Here is a 17,754-nt window from a genome sequence, read left to right on the forward strand (position 1 = left end):
GCCAGGCTTTACATTACATCAAGCTTTCTTTCTTCATTATTGATGGAGGCAGAACGAAAAACCTTTCTGCCTCAACTTCACTGTGAAGCCTCAACTCTATGGAGTGTGGAGGAGGGTAAGTGAATAAGAATCTACCTCTTACTGGACCCTGGGCAGATTTTCCACTTTCTCAGGAGGCTGAGAAAGCATCTTTCATGAGCTTTAAAAAGGCTGGCAACACTGGATGAGAGACTAGTGTCTGGGACTTAAAAATCTACGATGCCAAACACCAGATTCAGCTGCTGAGGAGACTGCCTGGTGACGTGAAGGCAAAGGGTGGAGCTCATACGGCAAACCTGTCCAGAGTAAAGCTTTAGATCCAGGGCGCTTACTTGGATGGTCATCAACAGGCCCTCAACCTTTATTGCCAGAGGACAGAGGCTGGGCATTATGTCCCTGTATATGGTCCCAATGCTCATGAGTAATGGGCGGAGGCAGAGGGAGGGTGGGCATCAGGGAGATACTTTAAGAAAATACTGCAGGAGTGCTGATGTTTTGAGCATGTTTGCATTTTGAGTAACGTCATTAACTGGGGCTTGCCTGTGTCCTTTATAATATCTCTCGTATCTATAGCACACAGGGCCTGGCCCGTCAAGGTGATAATTATGTCAGAGCCAACCCTCATAAAAAATGAGTTTGACACCTCTGCTTAGATCTTCTATGGGGAACACAGCTTGAGGATCTGAGATTACTGTGAATTATATTCAATTGTCTATTCTTCTTTGCTAAACAATGAAGCTCAAGGTCTTTTTTTTTGTAACAGGACTATTTAAGGCTGCTACTGGATCTGTGCTTGTTTTTCCACCAGTATGTCCTGGGAGCCACTGGAGCGATCCTTCCCTCACCTCAGAATCTCTCTGGGCTGGTTTGTTTTGTTGCAAAGAGAACAATACCTGGTGAAAGAGTTACTGATTTCCCTACAATGTCAACACAATGTGTACCGTGCCAAACTTCAGACTGGAGCCCAACCCACCAGCAGTTGAGTCTGGTCAAACCCACGTCCCACCCCAGAAACAGGCATGTTGTGCTGACCACTAGGCTGCAGACCCAGTGCTCATTCTCCAATCAGGTGGTGAGTGCTAAAAGGAGAAGACAACCCCATACTTCTCTCAAATGGATATGAGGAAGCAGCTGGGGAAAGGACACATGGGAAAGTTAACTTTGGCCCATTTGACTGGGGAAAACAGAAGTCTACAAAAGCCCATCTCGGTGGGAAAGTTGCCTAAATAGCAAATATATTGGCAGGGAGGCCTTTGGCTAACACTGCTCCCAGCTGGTACTAAGTTATGGCAATGTCTCTAGGATGTTAGCAGCCCAGGAGGCTGGTTCCATTTCTCTCCATTCTGACTGAGGGTGATAAAATGGGACTGCACTTGCCTGTAACCATTATTCACTGAGTGGTCTACTGTGCAGGCACACATGGGGACTGTGCCATTCCAGGCCAGCCATGGGAAAGAGCTTTCAAGCTTTTAAAGGAGTTTCCAGAGCCTAATCCAAAATGTTAGCCATTCAGTTTACTTGTTCAGAGTACAACTTTAAGTCTTCCGTAGGTGATGGGTCTGATGGTTCACCCTCAGCATCAGGAGGTGAGGGCAGAGAAGTATCTTCTGATTCTGCCTTCAGCCTTGGATCTATCCCCTCCTCAGAGTTCAAAAGGAGACGTGAAGTCGACTCCCTAATAGTGTCCTGCTTCCTTAGCTGACCTTTGGGTCTTTTGTCCCTGGAGACAGGTTGTGATGGGTGCCGAGGATGTGGTACATTCTGCTGTTAAGGATCCCAAAGTCCCCACTGAAGTGGGAACACGAATGGGACCAGGAACAGGGAGTTTGATGAGATGGCCACTGCAAAGGAGGCAGTGGGGGTGTTCGGTGGTTGTAGACCGATGTGGGATCTCACAGACTTTGTCATCCGAAGACCTAGGGGAATGTGGGTTGTGCCCTAATGGCAATGAGGTCCTTGGTTGCTGGGCCAGTTCGAAGTGGTAAAATGAGGACCCAGCTTGCTGGGGGGAGGGGGAAGTGTAGATGACTGGGGAAGGCAATGGCAAACCACCCCGTAAAAAAGTCTGTCATGAAAACGTCGTGATGCGACATCACCCCAGAGTCGGAAATGACTGGTGCTTGCACAGGGGACTATCTTTACCTTTACCCAAAACTGAAGTTCAGATCAAGAAGAAAAGATCCTGGAGAATGCAGGTCAAGTAAGCTCATGCTCTCCTTATGGCAGCAAGAAGAGAATTGAGGGAAGAGTGCTCTCCCTGACTCCCAAGTCACGTGACCCTTTGGGCAGGAAAGGCTACACTCTGGAAGGAAGAAGGGGAGGGGAAGCACTCTTAGAATGGCGGGCCTGCGATGCTGCAGTCCCTACATTGGACTGCACAGAAGCCATGTCAATGAACAAAATGCTGATGTGGCTCACATAACTTCTACTAAAGGCTACAGAAAGATCTCTTTGACACACCACAAGGAAGTGTCCAACTTCCTCTTCTCCTGTTTTTGAGCTTCTGGAAAAACATATACAGCTCTTATTAGCCTTAAGTTCATCTCTTGTGCCAGTTTTGAGCCAAAATGGGAATGAACGACTTAATTAACCTTGGCACCATTTGTGTAAAATCACCCTTCTTGATCACTTTCAGGGCCACGTATGTACAAAGACGGAAAAGAAGGGGAGGCATTGTGAAAGCCGCCTTCTCAAAGCATTTGCCAAATAAGGGAAGGAACATACGGTACTTTCACTGCTCTTTCCTTCAGGATTTCTTCTCTCTCTCATATTCTCTGTTCTCTGACCTTTTCTTTTCCCTTTCTCTTTCTTATCATCAGGCTCTGGTTCCTCTTCCTGCACTCTCCTTTTCAGTTTCTGAAGCCTGCTCACTCTTCTTACCATTTACTCTGCCACTACTCACTGCTCAACTATCCACCCATCTTCTTTTCTCTCTGACTTGGGTTACTGTTGGGATATCAAACAATCCACCATAGTTAAATATCTCATAACAATGAGCACACACAGAGGTATAGGCAACAAATGCTGTTCCACAACGCAATCCAAATTCAAATGTTTTCCAGGCTTCAGATTGGTCCGGATGGCCTGTATGGATGGTGCATATTAGACATAGGCACGACTGAACCATGAATCGCAATTTGCGCATGAATTGAGCCGATCTGTGATTCATTTCGAACCAGCCCTGACCTTGATGCTTCATTGAGTTCATTTTTTCGGTTCATTTTCTCAGACAGTCTGGCACTGATTCAATCAATGCCTAGGCAATGCTGGGGGTGGATTTCTAGGAGCCCTAGAAACACCCATAGCAGTTGTAACTTGATTGGCAGCTCTGGGAGCCAATCATGGAGCTCCCATTCTGCAGCATGAAGAGTTGTCATGAGAGCTGAAGCTGAGCTTTCCTGGGGCCACCTGCTTTGAGGGGCTATAACTTGGGCATTCCAAATGCAGTCTTCACCAAACTTGGAGGGCAGGTGCAGGAGAGCCTGCCAAAAGACTCCTGGTGAATTTTGCACCTCTCAAACCAAATGATCCAGTAAAATGTGAACAAGGCCAGAAGTCAAATGAATCACTATATATCCCCGGTTTGTGCTCATCCCTAGTGCCTACCTCATTTCCTGGGGAGGGAATTCCATGATCTGGGAGCTACAGCTGAAAGAGTTCCCCTGCAAGTCCCAGTCAGCCTAACCTCAGCTAAAGTGAGTTCCCACACACTGAAACCTCCTGGCAAATTGATACAAATGGAGGCAGTACATATGAACATATGAAGCTGCCTTATACTGAATCAGACCCTTGGTCCATCAAAGTCAGTATTGTCCTCTCAGACTGGCAGCGGCTCTCCAGGGTCTCAAGCGGAGGTTTTTCACACCTATTTGCCTGGACCCTTGTTTTAGAGTACTTTAAGTTACTCTAAGCCCAGCACATTTAGGACTTTAGATGTCAGAGTCAGCACCCCAAACAAACCCAGAAACAAACTGAGACTCACAATTACCAAACTAGCCTCATTTCCCACCTTGATTAAGTCATTTACCCTTGTCCCATCCTTCAACATTTTCATTCACTAGTTTAGCACTTCTACTGTCCTGACCAGGATAGCCATGCTAGCTCGATCTCATCAGAACTTGAAAGCTAAGCAGTCCAGTCTTCAAAATGGTCCAGATGGTGCATACTGAGTCAGACCCTTGGGTATTCAAGATCAGTACTGCTACTCTGACAGTCATTGGCTCTTCAGGGTCTCAGGAAGAGGCCCTTCAGTGGGGACTGAATATGGCACCTTCTGCACGTAAAGCATGTCCCCTACCTCTGAGCTTTGCCCCCTCGTTAGCTGTACAATGCCATTCAAACCCTGATGACTTGTATCTCTAATGATCTCTGCAAACAGCTCATGAAGACTTGGCCCTTCATACAATATCTGTATGTGGAAAGAGGAGGCATCCTTCCTAAAGGCATTCTTTTAGCATGCGAAGTGGCAACAGACAAGCTAAAAAAAAAAGCCCAGCATGAACTCATTTGCATATTAAGCCACACCCACTGGCATCATCATTGTTTCACATGGGGCTTTTCTGTAGAAAAAGCCCAGCAGGAACTTATTTGCATATTAGGCCCACCCCCTGAAGCCAAGCCAGCCGGAACTGTGTTCCTGCTCAAAAAAAGCCCTGGACAAGCTGATGAATCCAACGCAGTGGCTAGCTTCTTTACTGAACCACTCGCTCCAGGCTGGTTTCACCACCCGCAGGCTTGGTAATTCAAAATATGCCACAGCTTCAAGCTTAATCTCATGCTAAATATCCTGAGGAAATATGAAATGATTCAAACAAAGTAAGCAAGGAAGGAAGAAACGGAGCATCTCCTTACCTTCTCCATGCCCTTTGAATAACGACAGCAGCACAGTTCTTCTTCCGGAACAACTCCTTTCTTGCCCTTTCCTTCTCTATGACCTGCATCCGGATGGCTACTGGAATAAGTGCAATGTTTGTGCTCCCGTGCTGAAGAGAGCCCGATGGCTCTTCTGCGTGCCTGGATGCAGTCAGAGCTGGCCTGCTCGGTTTTGCGTGGTCTCCAGGGACACTGCCCAATGCCGGTCTGTTGGGCACCAACCTTGTAGTCCTTTCATCGTGAAGTGGCAAAGGGCAGGCCTTTCTGGGACTGTCCTCATTTGCCGACTTGTTGGTTTGTGTAAGGGCAGCCCTCACAGTGTCCCTTCTGATGTTCACACTTCCCGTCTTGGCACTTCCAGGCCTGCTGGAGCCAGCGGGAGACCATCTCTCAGCATTTAACTCTTTGTTTTTGGCTTTCAGAGACTGTGGGCTGCCTTTAAGTGCCATTTCACACTGCCTTGAGTTCTTTGCGCTTCCATTAGTGAAGTTACTGCTTTGAGCACACACCGGCATTTCTTCACAATGGCTGCTGTTGCCGTTCACTGACTGGCTTTGATCTTCTGGTTTCTCCCTGGAGCTGGTAGCCCTCCTGCTGGGGATGTGCCTTTTGCTGGCATGCAAGGAGCTGCCATTTGCTTTTGCAACAGATTCCTTGTGTTTTTTACCATTCCTGCCAGCGGCAGCAGATACAGCTTGATGCTTCACGACCACCTGATGCTTGGATCCATCGTTTTTCTTAATGGGATGAGGAGCGACAGAGGCAGGCTTGCTTTTGTGGTTTGCATTGGAAAGCTCTAGGGGGACACAGAGAAGTCAGCATGAGGAAATATTCTCATTTCTAATTTCCTAATATAAACTTCTTTCATTGAATCCCAACAGCTAGGGATGCTACGCCGCCTGCTATGGTAACCTCCCTCACCTACACTCTGGCACAACCTGGCTCTGGAGTGCAGCGGGAAGGAAAAACAGGAGAGGGAATCATCAATATGAGCACAGTGACACCACTTCCGGTTGAGCAGCTGGAAGTAATATTGCCATGTCTGTGATGCTCTTGGGATTTCCCAAATCTCGAATGAAGAAGAAGACGACTGCAGATTTATACCCCGCCCTTTTCTCTGAATCAGAGTTTCAGAGCAGCTTACAATCTCCTTTACCTTCTCCCCCCACAACAGACACCCTGTGAGGTGGGTGGGGCTGAGAGGGCTCTCACAGCAGCTGCCCTTTCAAGGACGACTCCTACGAGAGCTACGGCTGACCCAAGGCCATTCCAGCAGTTGCAAGTGGAGGAGTGGGGAATCAAACCCGGATCTCCCAGATAAGAGTCTGCGCACTTAACCACTACACCAAACTGGCTCTTTACCCACAGAGACTGGGGGTATTTACCATAGAGACTGGGGGAATTCCTAGAATGTAATAGACATGGCAATGTCAGTTTTGGCTGCTCAACTGGAAGTGATGGCACAGCACTGGTCACACTCCCCATCCTGCAAAATTCCCTTGGGGGTTGCCAGTGGAGAGGGGTAACAGTACCGGCCAGCAGAGGGGTGGCAACCCTGCCAACTTTTTACCAATATGACACTGCCCCAGAGCATTTTTGACAATGGAACAGACTACCTGGCTGCGGGCGCTCCCTGGCTGGAGGTCTTCAAGAAGAGGCGAGGCACCTATCTGTTGGGAATATTCTACCTTTGGATTTCCTGAACTGAGCAATGGCCTATATAGCACCCCTTCTAGCTCGGCAATTTAATAATATCCAAGGGATTGTATGTAATTTTCAGCTCACTAATGTTGCACGCAATTTAGGAAGTCAACAAGTTTGAATAATCCTCAGTGAAATATTTCTGAATGCCAAGATCTATGTTTGTTATATAGCCAAAGCTATAATTTAGATTTAAAAGGCTTTCCTGATCAAATGTATTTTATACCTCTGAACGCTCCAAACAGCATTTTTTATAAAGCTTTAAAAAATGATTATAAATGAGAAACATGTATGAGCTATACAAATGATGCAAAACAAATTCTTGATGATGATTCATCCCTATTAGGATTGTGCACACACACACACACACACATGCACACACAAAAGGTATTTTTTGGGTTTGGGTATACTAAACCTGAAAAATATTGGCATATACCAGGGGCAGCCAAACTTGCTCAACATAGCCACACAGAATAAATGTCAGATGTTTGAGAGCCACAAGACATGAGTGTTGGATGTTTGAGAGCAGCAAGGAAGGAAGGCAAATAAGGTGGAGGGGGGAAAGAGCAGAGAGAGGTGGAAAGAAAGCAATTTTCACTTCAAATGCATTCTCCAAGCTGCCAGCTGGCTTGGCTTGGAGAAGTGATTCAAAGGAATAAATAAAGCCTTCTCCAAGCTGGCTGCCAGGGTGGTGGGGGGCTTCAAGAGCCACACAATATGTTTGAAAGAGCCACATGTGGCTCCCGAGCCAGTTTGGCCACCCCTGGCATATACCAGTATTTCTGAATCCCAATATCAACTGGGAAATAATCAGTATTGCCAGATTTATTTCTTGCAGCATGACTTACCTTCCCTCCTGAATCGCACCTCAAGCAGTGAAGGAAAGGTGCGCTGCCTTTAAATACCTTTCCTCTGAGTTGTGCTGCAAGAGCAGCAGCTTCAGTGAGGGAAGCGACGGTATTTAAAGACATTTAAAGGTCTTAAATGTCTTTCCTTCACTCACTCAGGCATGTGGCTGTGGTGGCACAACTTGGGGAGGGGAAGGCATGTGCCTCGTGCCATGCGTGAGGAACCTGGAAGTGGTGCGAGTTCACCTGGAAGGGAGTGAACTTGTGCTGCTTCAGCATGTGAAGCTGAGCCCAAATAAGAGCTGAATAATATCAGCTTTTATTTCGACTCAGCTTGATCAGTAACTGAATCAGACTAGAAAATCTGATCCAGCTGAATAAATACCCGAAAAATACCAACAAGGTATTTTTTTGGGTATTTATTCGGCTCAGTAAATACTGAGTGCATACCCCTCCTCCCTGTTGTCTGATATTTATACAAGAACTCAAGTGCCTTACTCTCTATTCCTCCATGGTACCTTTCCAGAAGAAAGAGCTGATCACATGTTCTCTGTTGCACTAGCACTGCAGGTGGCCAGAGGGTGGTTTTACAGTCACTGGCTCAGCAAAGCTTGGGTAACGCCAGATGACAAAAGAATTTTACTTTACATTAAAAAGTTGCTAAATGTGGCCTGACTTCCCCCTTCTTTGTCAGCCAAGTCATAGCCACGATGACCCTATAGGGCTTTCAAGCCAAGAGCTATTCAGAGGTGGTTTGCCATGGCCTGCCACTGTGTAGTGGTCCTTTATGGTTTCCCATCCAAATACTGACCAAGGCTTAGCTTCAGGGATCTGACAAGTTTGTGTTGGCCTAGGCTATCCACATCAGAGCCCAGCCTGACTCCTTGACTGGAACAATCCATTGCTCTGGGCAGGCTGATGTTTTCTTTCACCCCATCCCTGACTGACTGCTTACCTTCAGACTTCTATCCCTGACCAAAGATAATATAGGGATGACAAACCCTTTTTTCTTTTGTGATCTTCACCAAGCTGTTCCGTGGAATGACATTTGTTCTTGGTGGTCTCATTGTTCGATGAGATTTTAGCGGAGTCTTTCCTGCTTCTTTCAGCTCGATCTTGAAAAGTGTTGCTGGAGGAAGGCCTTTTCTTATGAGCATCATCTTGCTGAATGGGGCGCTGTGGGATATGAAACCCTGTTTCTGACTCGTTCCCCAAAAGGCACTTCTGAGCCTGCTGCTGCAATGGGAGCCCGTTGACCTTGAAGTTCTTAATTTCTTTCTGCAGCTCGGTGGCTTTCCTTCTGTTTTCTTCTTCACGTTTCCTGTAACACAATGTTGGTAACTTTACAAACTTACTGAAACCATTTTTGGAGCACAGCACTAACAATTATGCAAGGTTTTAGTCTTCCTTATATTGCTTTAAATAATCTACATCCATAGCTCCTGTGCGACTGAGAGAGCCTGGCAAAACAATCTGTGATGAGAAGAAAGCAAGAGAAAGGGAGAAGGAAGCAGACAACAAGCACTTGTTTGTGGGCTGCATATAAGTCCTGGGGGTGTGGTGGGGTGGATATAGCCTGTGGGCTACGCATTTGGCACCCCTATGCTACGCTAAAGACTCCAACTAGACATGATGGAATCCCTGAATCCACCACAGGGATGTCTCTGTCATTTTAGGGATGATAATGGCTGTATACAAATGCTGCAGGGGCCCAACCTGATCTGGATCACCAAGTGGGGGAGGAGGGGCACCTGTCCCTCCTCTCACACTGCTTTCAACAAAGTATTATTATTATTATAACAGCCCAAGCCCCCAGAAAACTCCCTTGAAAAGCATGGATGGGGAGAGCAGACACCGCATTTCCACCCATGCTGCAGACCTGATGATGGTTGGGTCACCATGGTGAACTTCAAGATGCTGTCCCATCTAACTAAGCCCTCAGTTTCTCCTGGGAATGCAAGTACCAATATGCCTGGTGATTTGGACTTTAGGATCTCAACGGGGAACTTCATTATCTTGCAAACAGAAACCAAATGCGAGCATTGGATGAAAATTTAAGTAAATAACGAATCTTTGTTAAGGAATAAAACCCTCTTGTTCAAATGACAGGTGGTGAATACTAAATGATGTGGCCCTCTGGAAGAATCGCACTGCTACAGCACCAACCCTAAATCAGACTTTTCCCTGCAGCCGCTGTGGCCGGACCTGCCTGTCCCACATTGGTCTTGTCAGCCACCAGCGAGCCTGCAGCAGACGTGGACTATTGCACCCTTCTTAAATCTTCGTTCGCGAAGCCAAGCCGAGAGAGAGAGAGGCCCTCTGATGTTTTAGAAACACTCAGTGTTGGAACATGGTTTGTAGATTGTTGATGCATGACAGATTAGTTGTGCTGTGTGTCTTCATCAGTTCCAGTGATCCACCAGCAACTGAAGAGACATTGCTTTAGTGTAATATGCCAGGAAAAAGCCCTGACTTTATCTGTCACTGCTATCTTATCATGTATTCGCCATGGAAGCAGTTGACTGAGCCTCGATGTATGAAACGCTGCTAAGTGACCCACAAATGACACTCTGGGCAGGTTGAGGCACTTCTACACTCCCTTTAGCATTGACAGGAGTGGCTTGTTCTCAAATAATAATACTGCCACTGCACAAACGGTCAACATCTGGGTGTTTGTCTCACAAGTGGTACAAATCCTGCAGCCATTTTGATCTGATAAACCAGACCCTTGCTATTCACAGCACAATTATTTCCCTTTTTTTCCAAAGAAGCACAGCCTGCTCTTCATTCACCTCCTCCTCCAATTCATCCCTAAAAAGAAACAAGTCAAGCAAGAGAATGTTCATACCACAGTAGAAGCCCTAGCCTTGTCATTCTATGTTCTAGACATGTGTCTGATTAGCAGACCAATTCCAAACAACTAAGAGTCTTGCAACACTTTAAGAACTCGCAAATATATTGTGGCATGCACTTTTTGTATTTGTTCAATTATATTTATTTAATAAATGTATATCCCAAACTATTGATCAATATGGATTCAAGGTAATTTATATATTAAAATGTATACTTCTCCAAGGTAAAGGAGAACAAAGGATTCAAGGTAATTTATGTATTAAAATGTATACTTCTCCCCAATGGGGATCACAGAGGGAACAGAGAGAGAGTCAAATGGCACCGGTGGGCCAGAGGAGCTTAGAGCGTGGCACAGACCCTGTTCCCTGGACATTCTGAGACCTGAAGTAGGCTCAGGGCTGCCTGAGTGACAGCCTCTGGTGGGAGGCCCCTGGGTGAGAAGGTGGGGCATGACACAGCCACGGTGGTTAAAGGGAACTTCCACATCCAGACAGTAAACGTCTGAATACCAGTGCCAGGAGGCAACATCAAGGGAAGGCCTTAGCCCAGGGGTGTCAAATATCTAGCCCGCAGGCCAGAACCAGCCTACACTGGGCTTTGATCAGGCCCATCAGGTTCTTTTCTCCCCTCTCCTCCCCCTTCTGTCCTTACCCTTTGAAGCTCCCAGGCTGTTTCCTACAGTTTCCAGGCTCTTTGAGGCTTTGGCACTGAGTTTCTTTCAGTCTCTGAACTTCAAAGGCTCTTTGAAGCACCCTTTGAAGCTCCCAGGCTTAGTCTCAGTTCCCGGGTTCTTACTGCCTTTCTTTGCTGGCTGCTGCAAGGAAAACATGGGCTGGATTTTAAGGTCATTCCCTGTTTTCCTTGCAGCTTTGCTTGTGCTCTGCAATGGTTTCAAATGGAGTGGAGATGGTTACATTTTCAGCTTTCCTATAGCCAGCTGAAACTCATGCTTCCTGGAGTTGTGTCCTTGCAAACAAAGGGGTTGATGCTTTCAACCAGCTTATCTCTGCTGAATGGACCTAAGCTAGTGAGTACTCTAATGTGGGAACCCACAGTCGAAGGGGGATATTATACTGGAAAGCCATTGGCAATCTGAGTAGACTGGGGCAGGGGGAGAAGCTTACAATGCCATTTCATTGTTTCCACAGAGCCAAAGCCTTGTGCTTTTTCTTGATTGTTTATTTTAAAAATTGCACTGCCAAATCCCACTATTCCCCTACCTTTCCAACTTAAACAAAATACTGGAAGAGTTTTAAGCATGTTTGTATTTTAAATGTAAAAAATAATATCTTTAATTGTGTTTGTCTGTAGCCATTATAAAGTTTATATCTCCACTACCTGGCATTATATTTTATGACAGTCATGGCATGGCCCGACAAAGTCCCATTTGCGTCAGATCCGGCCCTCCTAACACATGAGTTTGACAACTTTGCCTTAGCCTCTGTTGTCAGACCCAGAGGCAAGGAAAAGACAAGTGGAGTTCAAGATCTTTATTCCAGCATCATGGGCATATACAGGCGTTGTCGGAACTGGCTCTCCCACCAGTTCCTAGTCCTTATAAACCTTTGCTCTGACTGTTATAATTCAAGCCAAGCGTGCCAAACTAAAGCGGGGGTTTCGCGCGGGTTCACCCCAGGTGCTGTTATCAGTCCTTCGGTTACATCTCCTGCAGCTCCCCGACCTTGGTTGCGTAGTAACTAGCCAGTTCCCAGACATGTCACCCTCCCTCTAGATAAGCAGCAGGCAACAGGATGCTTCAAAGCCAGCATAGCAAAGCACAAGCATTAGCACTGTATGAATTGGATACATATGGCAAGAGGAACAAAATGGGAGTGACTCTCGACATCTGTGCCCTGTTCTTGGACCTCCAGGGGAACTGGTTGGCCATCAGTTGGACCACTGGTCTGATCAAGCAGGGCTCTTCTTATGTTCTTATAAAGAGTTGGTAACTAGGGATAGAAGCTTCCTTCTGCAAATTTTATCTGATTAACGTTTGTTGTGGAGGAGCCTCCATGTTATTTATGCCCCCACTCCAGTGCTGGTACTGGTACCTTCTCTGTGTTTCACATCAGACCAGAAAACAGGTCTTTGACTATGGCCAAGTAAAAGACAAAGAGCCAGAAGAGGTAACAGTACCACTCCCAATTCAATCCCACTAACTGGAACAGATGTTTACAGTGGTTGCTTGAGACTGTAATTATACATATGGAATGAACTCAACTATACAGTATCAGCCTCAGACACAGTATCAGATACCACCCGGTGTGGCTGGAATGAACTTGACTATACAGTATCAGCCTCAGTTATCAGACACCCGATGTGGCTGCTAGCCTTCTCTTTATTTGGGGGCCAATTTAAACCATAATATATTTTTGTTAAATTGTACCTTGAGTTTGCAGATACATCTCTTGAGTCTTTGTGGCTTGATCCTTGGATTTACCTATTGGCAGATGGGGTAGCTAATAGCATATAGATTGTTTTGTAGTGACCCATTTCAGACATTTAAATTGAGAGATGGCAAATAAAAGTGCTAAACAATAATAAAGCACTATCTGAAAACATTCCAAGTTCTGAGTGAGTACATTATGGATGAGTTTTATTTTGTCTGTCGATTTATAATTCAACTCAAATGAGTTCTCAAAGTACAGTGAAATACTCAAAACGAATCCTTCCCCAACTCTACCTTTGTGAGCTGCCTTCTGCATTATACTACACCATGTCTTAGTCAGGTTTCTTTTTTCACTATTGGTTTGCATTGTTTTCCAGTTTTGTAATCCCAGTCCTACTGCACTGTTTATTGGATGACTTATGCTATCTGACAGATTTTTAAGAAATATTTTGTAATCCACTGAGTCTCAGCAAGAAAGGGGGGCTATAAATATCACCTCTAATATGATATGTCTCAACGAGGACACTTGTTTAGCACTGAGAATCTGAGCTGTAAGACAGTTGCTTCCAACTTTTTTGGTACCAGGGACCAGTTTCATGGAAGACAATTTTTCCATGGACCAGTGGAGACGTAGTGCTGGGGTTTTTGCCACCCCAGGCTGCCTCCCACGCCCTGTCCCTGCCCCCCCATGGGGGACTTTAAATCTGGGCTAGGCAAAGGGCACTGCCTCACTGCCCATTCCACCCAACCAAGACCCAGGTGGATGAAAGAGGTGGTGCTTGGAGCAAGGCTGAGCTGCCTCTTTCTTCTGCCTGGGTCCCAGGCAGGTGGAAGGAGCTGCAGGGCTGCTCTGCCTCGCTCCGTGGCCCAGTTGCTAACAGGCCACGGACTGATACCAGTCTGTGGCCTAGGGGTTGGGGACCCCTACTGTAAGACGAAGAGCTATGCATGAATGTGCGACTTTATTCATGTATCCAGCTCCCTTGCTAAGACCTACATGGCTTGTTAGTAAATAGGCAGAGGAGTTTAAATTTCAAAGCTTTGGCTGACTGAAATCCATGTTCCTGGGCAACCAAGTAATGTTTTATTACTCTCCTCTGTGCCCATCCCTACTTGCATATGGCACAGCATTTCTATGAATCCCGGTTCGGAACGGTTTGACTAGAATATTGTCTCCCTGTCATTTGCAACCAGCCATTTGGCCACAGATTTATGTCTCTATGCTGAGGTGAAGACTGTATCCGTCTGCTGAGCCCTCGCTATATATACAAGCAAGCTCATCAAATGGGGAGAAAATGGCTTTTGTTGGATAAGAATTATATACACATATTCTAGTAATGGGTCTGACTGAGTCAAGTTTAAGAACCTAAGAGAAGCCATGTTGGATCAGGCCAATGGCAAATGAGTTCCTGCTGGGCTTTTTCTACAAAAAAAGCCTTGAGCAGAACTATATAAAAAGGGACTATGCTTTGCTGGCATCAAAATATATCTCCATCATAAACTCCTCATGTGAATGATTTATCCAAAGAACTCTACGTTGGCTAAGAGACAAAACACCTGCCTTGTGGTATAACTTTAGGTACAGGATGGTACATGATGATTTTCCAAGGACTTCAAAATCAAAGTTTACATCAGCAACAGAACTGATTGAACTAGGATCTGCTTACGATCTGGTCCAATCAATGTTCCATCTTCTTTACATTCTTTGTCGCCAGTAAATTCTAAGAGGTTTTGAATTTAGGACAGGCACAGTACTGGAATGTTTGAAACCATATACTTAAGTGTTTTGAGCTAAAATTGCTGCAAAAAGAAGGGCCTGCTCGACATTAAAATTAATTATAAAGAAAATAAGAGCAAATGGCCATCTAAAGAACAGCTTGCTGAATATATTCATAGAGGGCTATAGGCCAGCAAACTCCAGAAGGCTTGAGCATCTGGTTAAATGACTCAGTTTGAAATGGCTCTAGCTCCTATATGAAAAATCTACACACTTAAGTGTCTTGGAGTGATAGAGAGAAAAGATGTGGTAAGAAGAATCACGAACATTGGTCAGTACGAGTGGCTGTTACACCTGGAAAAAACATTACTCCTGAGGAAGTCTACTGATGAAATGGGCCTATATCTGGGTGCTCATAGACTTTTTTTGCAATATGGAAATGTTAATATTGGACCTCTATTACAACATGAAGTATGCAAAATTTACAATATCAAATATATGAATGGATATTTAAACTGAATTTTTATTATAACATGTAGTATGTAAAATTTAAAATGTGGAGCATTAAAATATATGGTTTTTAAAGGGTTACTATAAACTTTGTTTATCATCACAGTAGTTGTTTCACTACCATTGCCTGTCCCATTGACTATGATCCCCTTTTCTTGTTATATATCCTCCAGGTGGTGGCTGGAAATCTCCTGGGATTACTGATCTCCAGTCAGCAGAAATCAGTTCACCTGGAGAACATGGCTGCTTTGGAAGGTGGACTTTGTGGGATTATGCTCCATCGAAGTCCCTCCCCTTCCCAGGCTCCACCCCCAAATCTCCTGAAATTGTCAAACCCAGATCTGGCAATCGTATCTCCATAACATTTGTACACTAATTGTATGACAGATGACTAATGCCACAGTAGCAATAACAGCGAAGGCGCTCCAATTTTCTGAAGTCTCTGCTCTGATAAGATAGTAGTCAAGAGAGCCATTCTTGGAAGAAAGGAATATTCTGTGGCTACTAATGAATTACGCTAGTTCACATTCAGATTCATTAGCAGCATACTTGGGAGAAAATAGTACATGTATTTGAAGTGCTGTTACTATTTTGCAATTCTTTTTATTTGCTGTTTTTTGTCTCCAGCTGACTTTATTCTACATACAATCCCGTTTCAAACTATGAAATATTTGCTGTTATTTTTCATTTAAGTCCTGCTGCCTCCATCTTTCATCTCTGTGCTCTTTATAGGCAATGCAGCTAGAACAAAACAGAGAGTATCTGTTTTATTTAAAAGCTGAAACTTTATTACCAGCCATTCAGGGTTCCCATAAACAAATATATGTATCCAGAAAGCAGGTTTTATCAAGTCAGAAGAGATGTTAGTTGGCTGTACACAGCTATGAATTACACACTGTCCAAGTTTAGCTGTAGAAAGCACAGATGGGTATGCAGAATGGTGACAACCATGTCCCCTCTGGTTTATGACAGAACATAAATGCAATTTGTTATAAGTGACAACTTGATATACCCATTTACCCAATTTGCTTTTTATTTCTTTTTTAAAAATCTCTACTTTGATTCTGTTATTCTCAACTAAACAGGAGGCAGTATCAATGGTTCAGTAATAGGTCTAAAAATGGTTCCAGAAAGGGCAAAAATATCTTCATGTGACAATTAAAAACACTTTTTTTAAAAAAAACCGTTGGAACGGCATAATGTATTTTTTAACACAGGGTCTGTAACAAAATTTAATTCCCCCTTAATCTTTGAGAATTGACTAAGGAGGAATGAAATGCAGTGTCAGGTATTCAAGATGCAGCCGTCAGAGGTTTTGCTTTGTATTATTCCTCTTTATTACCTTAACTATGCTGCTTTGCAACACCTGAACTAGAAAAAAAAAATCCAGTTTAATGTTGGATCTGGGATTTAAGGGTCTTCCTAATATTGCATTAAAATATTGGTCCACCTAGACCAATATTGTCTTCGACCACTGGCATTAAGTATCAAACAGAGGTCTTTCCCAGTGCTGGTGTCAGAGAGCTTGTACGCTGGAGAAGCTACTGCTGAACTTGGGACTTTCTGCATGAAATATATATGTTTCTTTTAAATGTGCATGTAAAGACTACAGTCCACACCCTATGATGTTTCCAGCATTTATCTTCTCATCCCCTGTTCTGATGGTTATCCTCTTTGGATTTTCTGTCCTTAACATTCAGTTCCAGGTTAGACCAGTGGAGGTAACTGGTTTTGGAAATTTACTTTGTTGTGCATGGAACAAAGAGAAACAGAACAAGACCACTGGGACCGTCTCTCCTCACATATGCCCCAGAGAGCCTTGTGCTCCACAGAGCAACATCTACTATTTATTTATTATTCAAATTTATACTAGTAGTCCCTGGCCTGAAAGACGACCCCTTAGTGTCAACCAGAGCCAAGGCCTTTTCTGCCTTGGCCCTGGCCTGTTGGAACATCTTCCAAAATGAGATCAGGGCCCTGCAGGGCTTATTACTGTTCCACAGGGCCTGCAAAATGGATCTGTTCTGCCAGGCCTTTAGTCGAGGAGGGGGATGCTTCCAGCATCTCATCGTCCCCTGCCCATAGTAGGCCTACAGATACCTACTATTCTGCTAACGTCTAACGGGAATTGAACTGCTTTGCAGTAATGTATGTTTCTTAGCTGCTGTCCTGTTCTAGTTAATTGGTTTTAATGAGATATTTATTGTATTTTATTTATGTTGTAAGCTGCCCTGAGCCTATCATGGGATAGGGCAGGATATAAGTGCAATAAATAAATAAATGACCGACCATGAATGGATTGATTGTGTTGATGTGGCCACTATGTGTCATTGAGTTGGCTCTAATTAGCCATTATACTGATGGTGTTCTTGGCTTTTTGGCTTTCACAACTGGGCCAACATGGCTACCAACAACTGTTTTCCACCATCTTGAATGGTGATTAAATGTAATTAGAAAAATTAACGGAGGATGAATATGATGTCTAAGAAGAATTTCCATTTTCAAAGATATACACCTGAGAAGGGGTGGGAACTGGACAAAAAAAGTCATTTAATGTTGGATCTGAGATTTAAGAGTTTCATTTTTTAATTATTCTGGATTTCTGAGTGTGAGGTGGCAACAGGGGAGTCTCTGGCCATTTTGTATGTATTATGGGCTTCCTGGAGCATCTGGTTGTCCACTGTGGGAAGCTGAATAGTGGAATAGGTGGACCATTGGTCTGATCCAGCAGGGATTTCCTTGTTTAGCACAAGTTATCCCGCCCCCATTTAATTATCATTGTATTGCAAGTATGTATTGTAAAAAAAAAAAAACCAATAGATGTC

The 17,754-nt window shown here is 44.5% G+C and overlaps 1 protein-coding gene across 1 annotated transcript in view; it reads right to left on the reverse strand.

The window, feature by feature from the left end:
* The window catches only part of INVS (inversin), a 131,819-nt gene that overhangs the window by 18,301 nt on the left and 95,764 nt on the right, over positions 1-17,754 (reverse strand). The window contains exons 13-14 of the mRNA XM_060247789.1: positions 8,462-8,781; positions 4,891-5,707 (exon numbers count right to left, since the gene is read on the reverse strand). Of these exons, the coding sequence (XP_060103772.1) occupies positions 4,891-5,707; positions 8,462-8,781 (1,137 nt within the window). The remainder of the gene's footprint in view (positions 1-4,890; positions 5,708-8,461; positions 8,782-17,754) is intronic.

The sequence above is a fragment of the Heteronotia binoei genome, chromosome 10 (assembly GCF_032191835.1).
Source record: "Heteronotia binoei isolate CCM8104 ecotype False Entrance Well chromosome 10, APGP_CSIRO_Hbin_v1, whole genome shotgun sequence".
NCBI classification, from domain to species: Eukaryota; Metazoa; Chordata; class Lepidosauria; order Squamata; family Gekkonidae; genus Heteronotia; species Heteronotia binoei.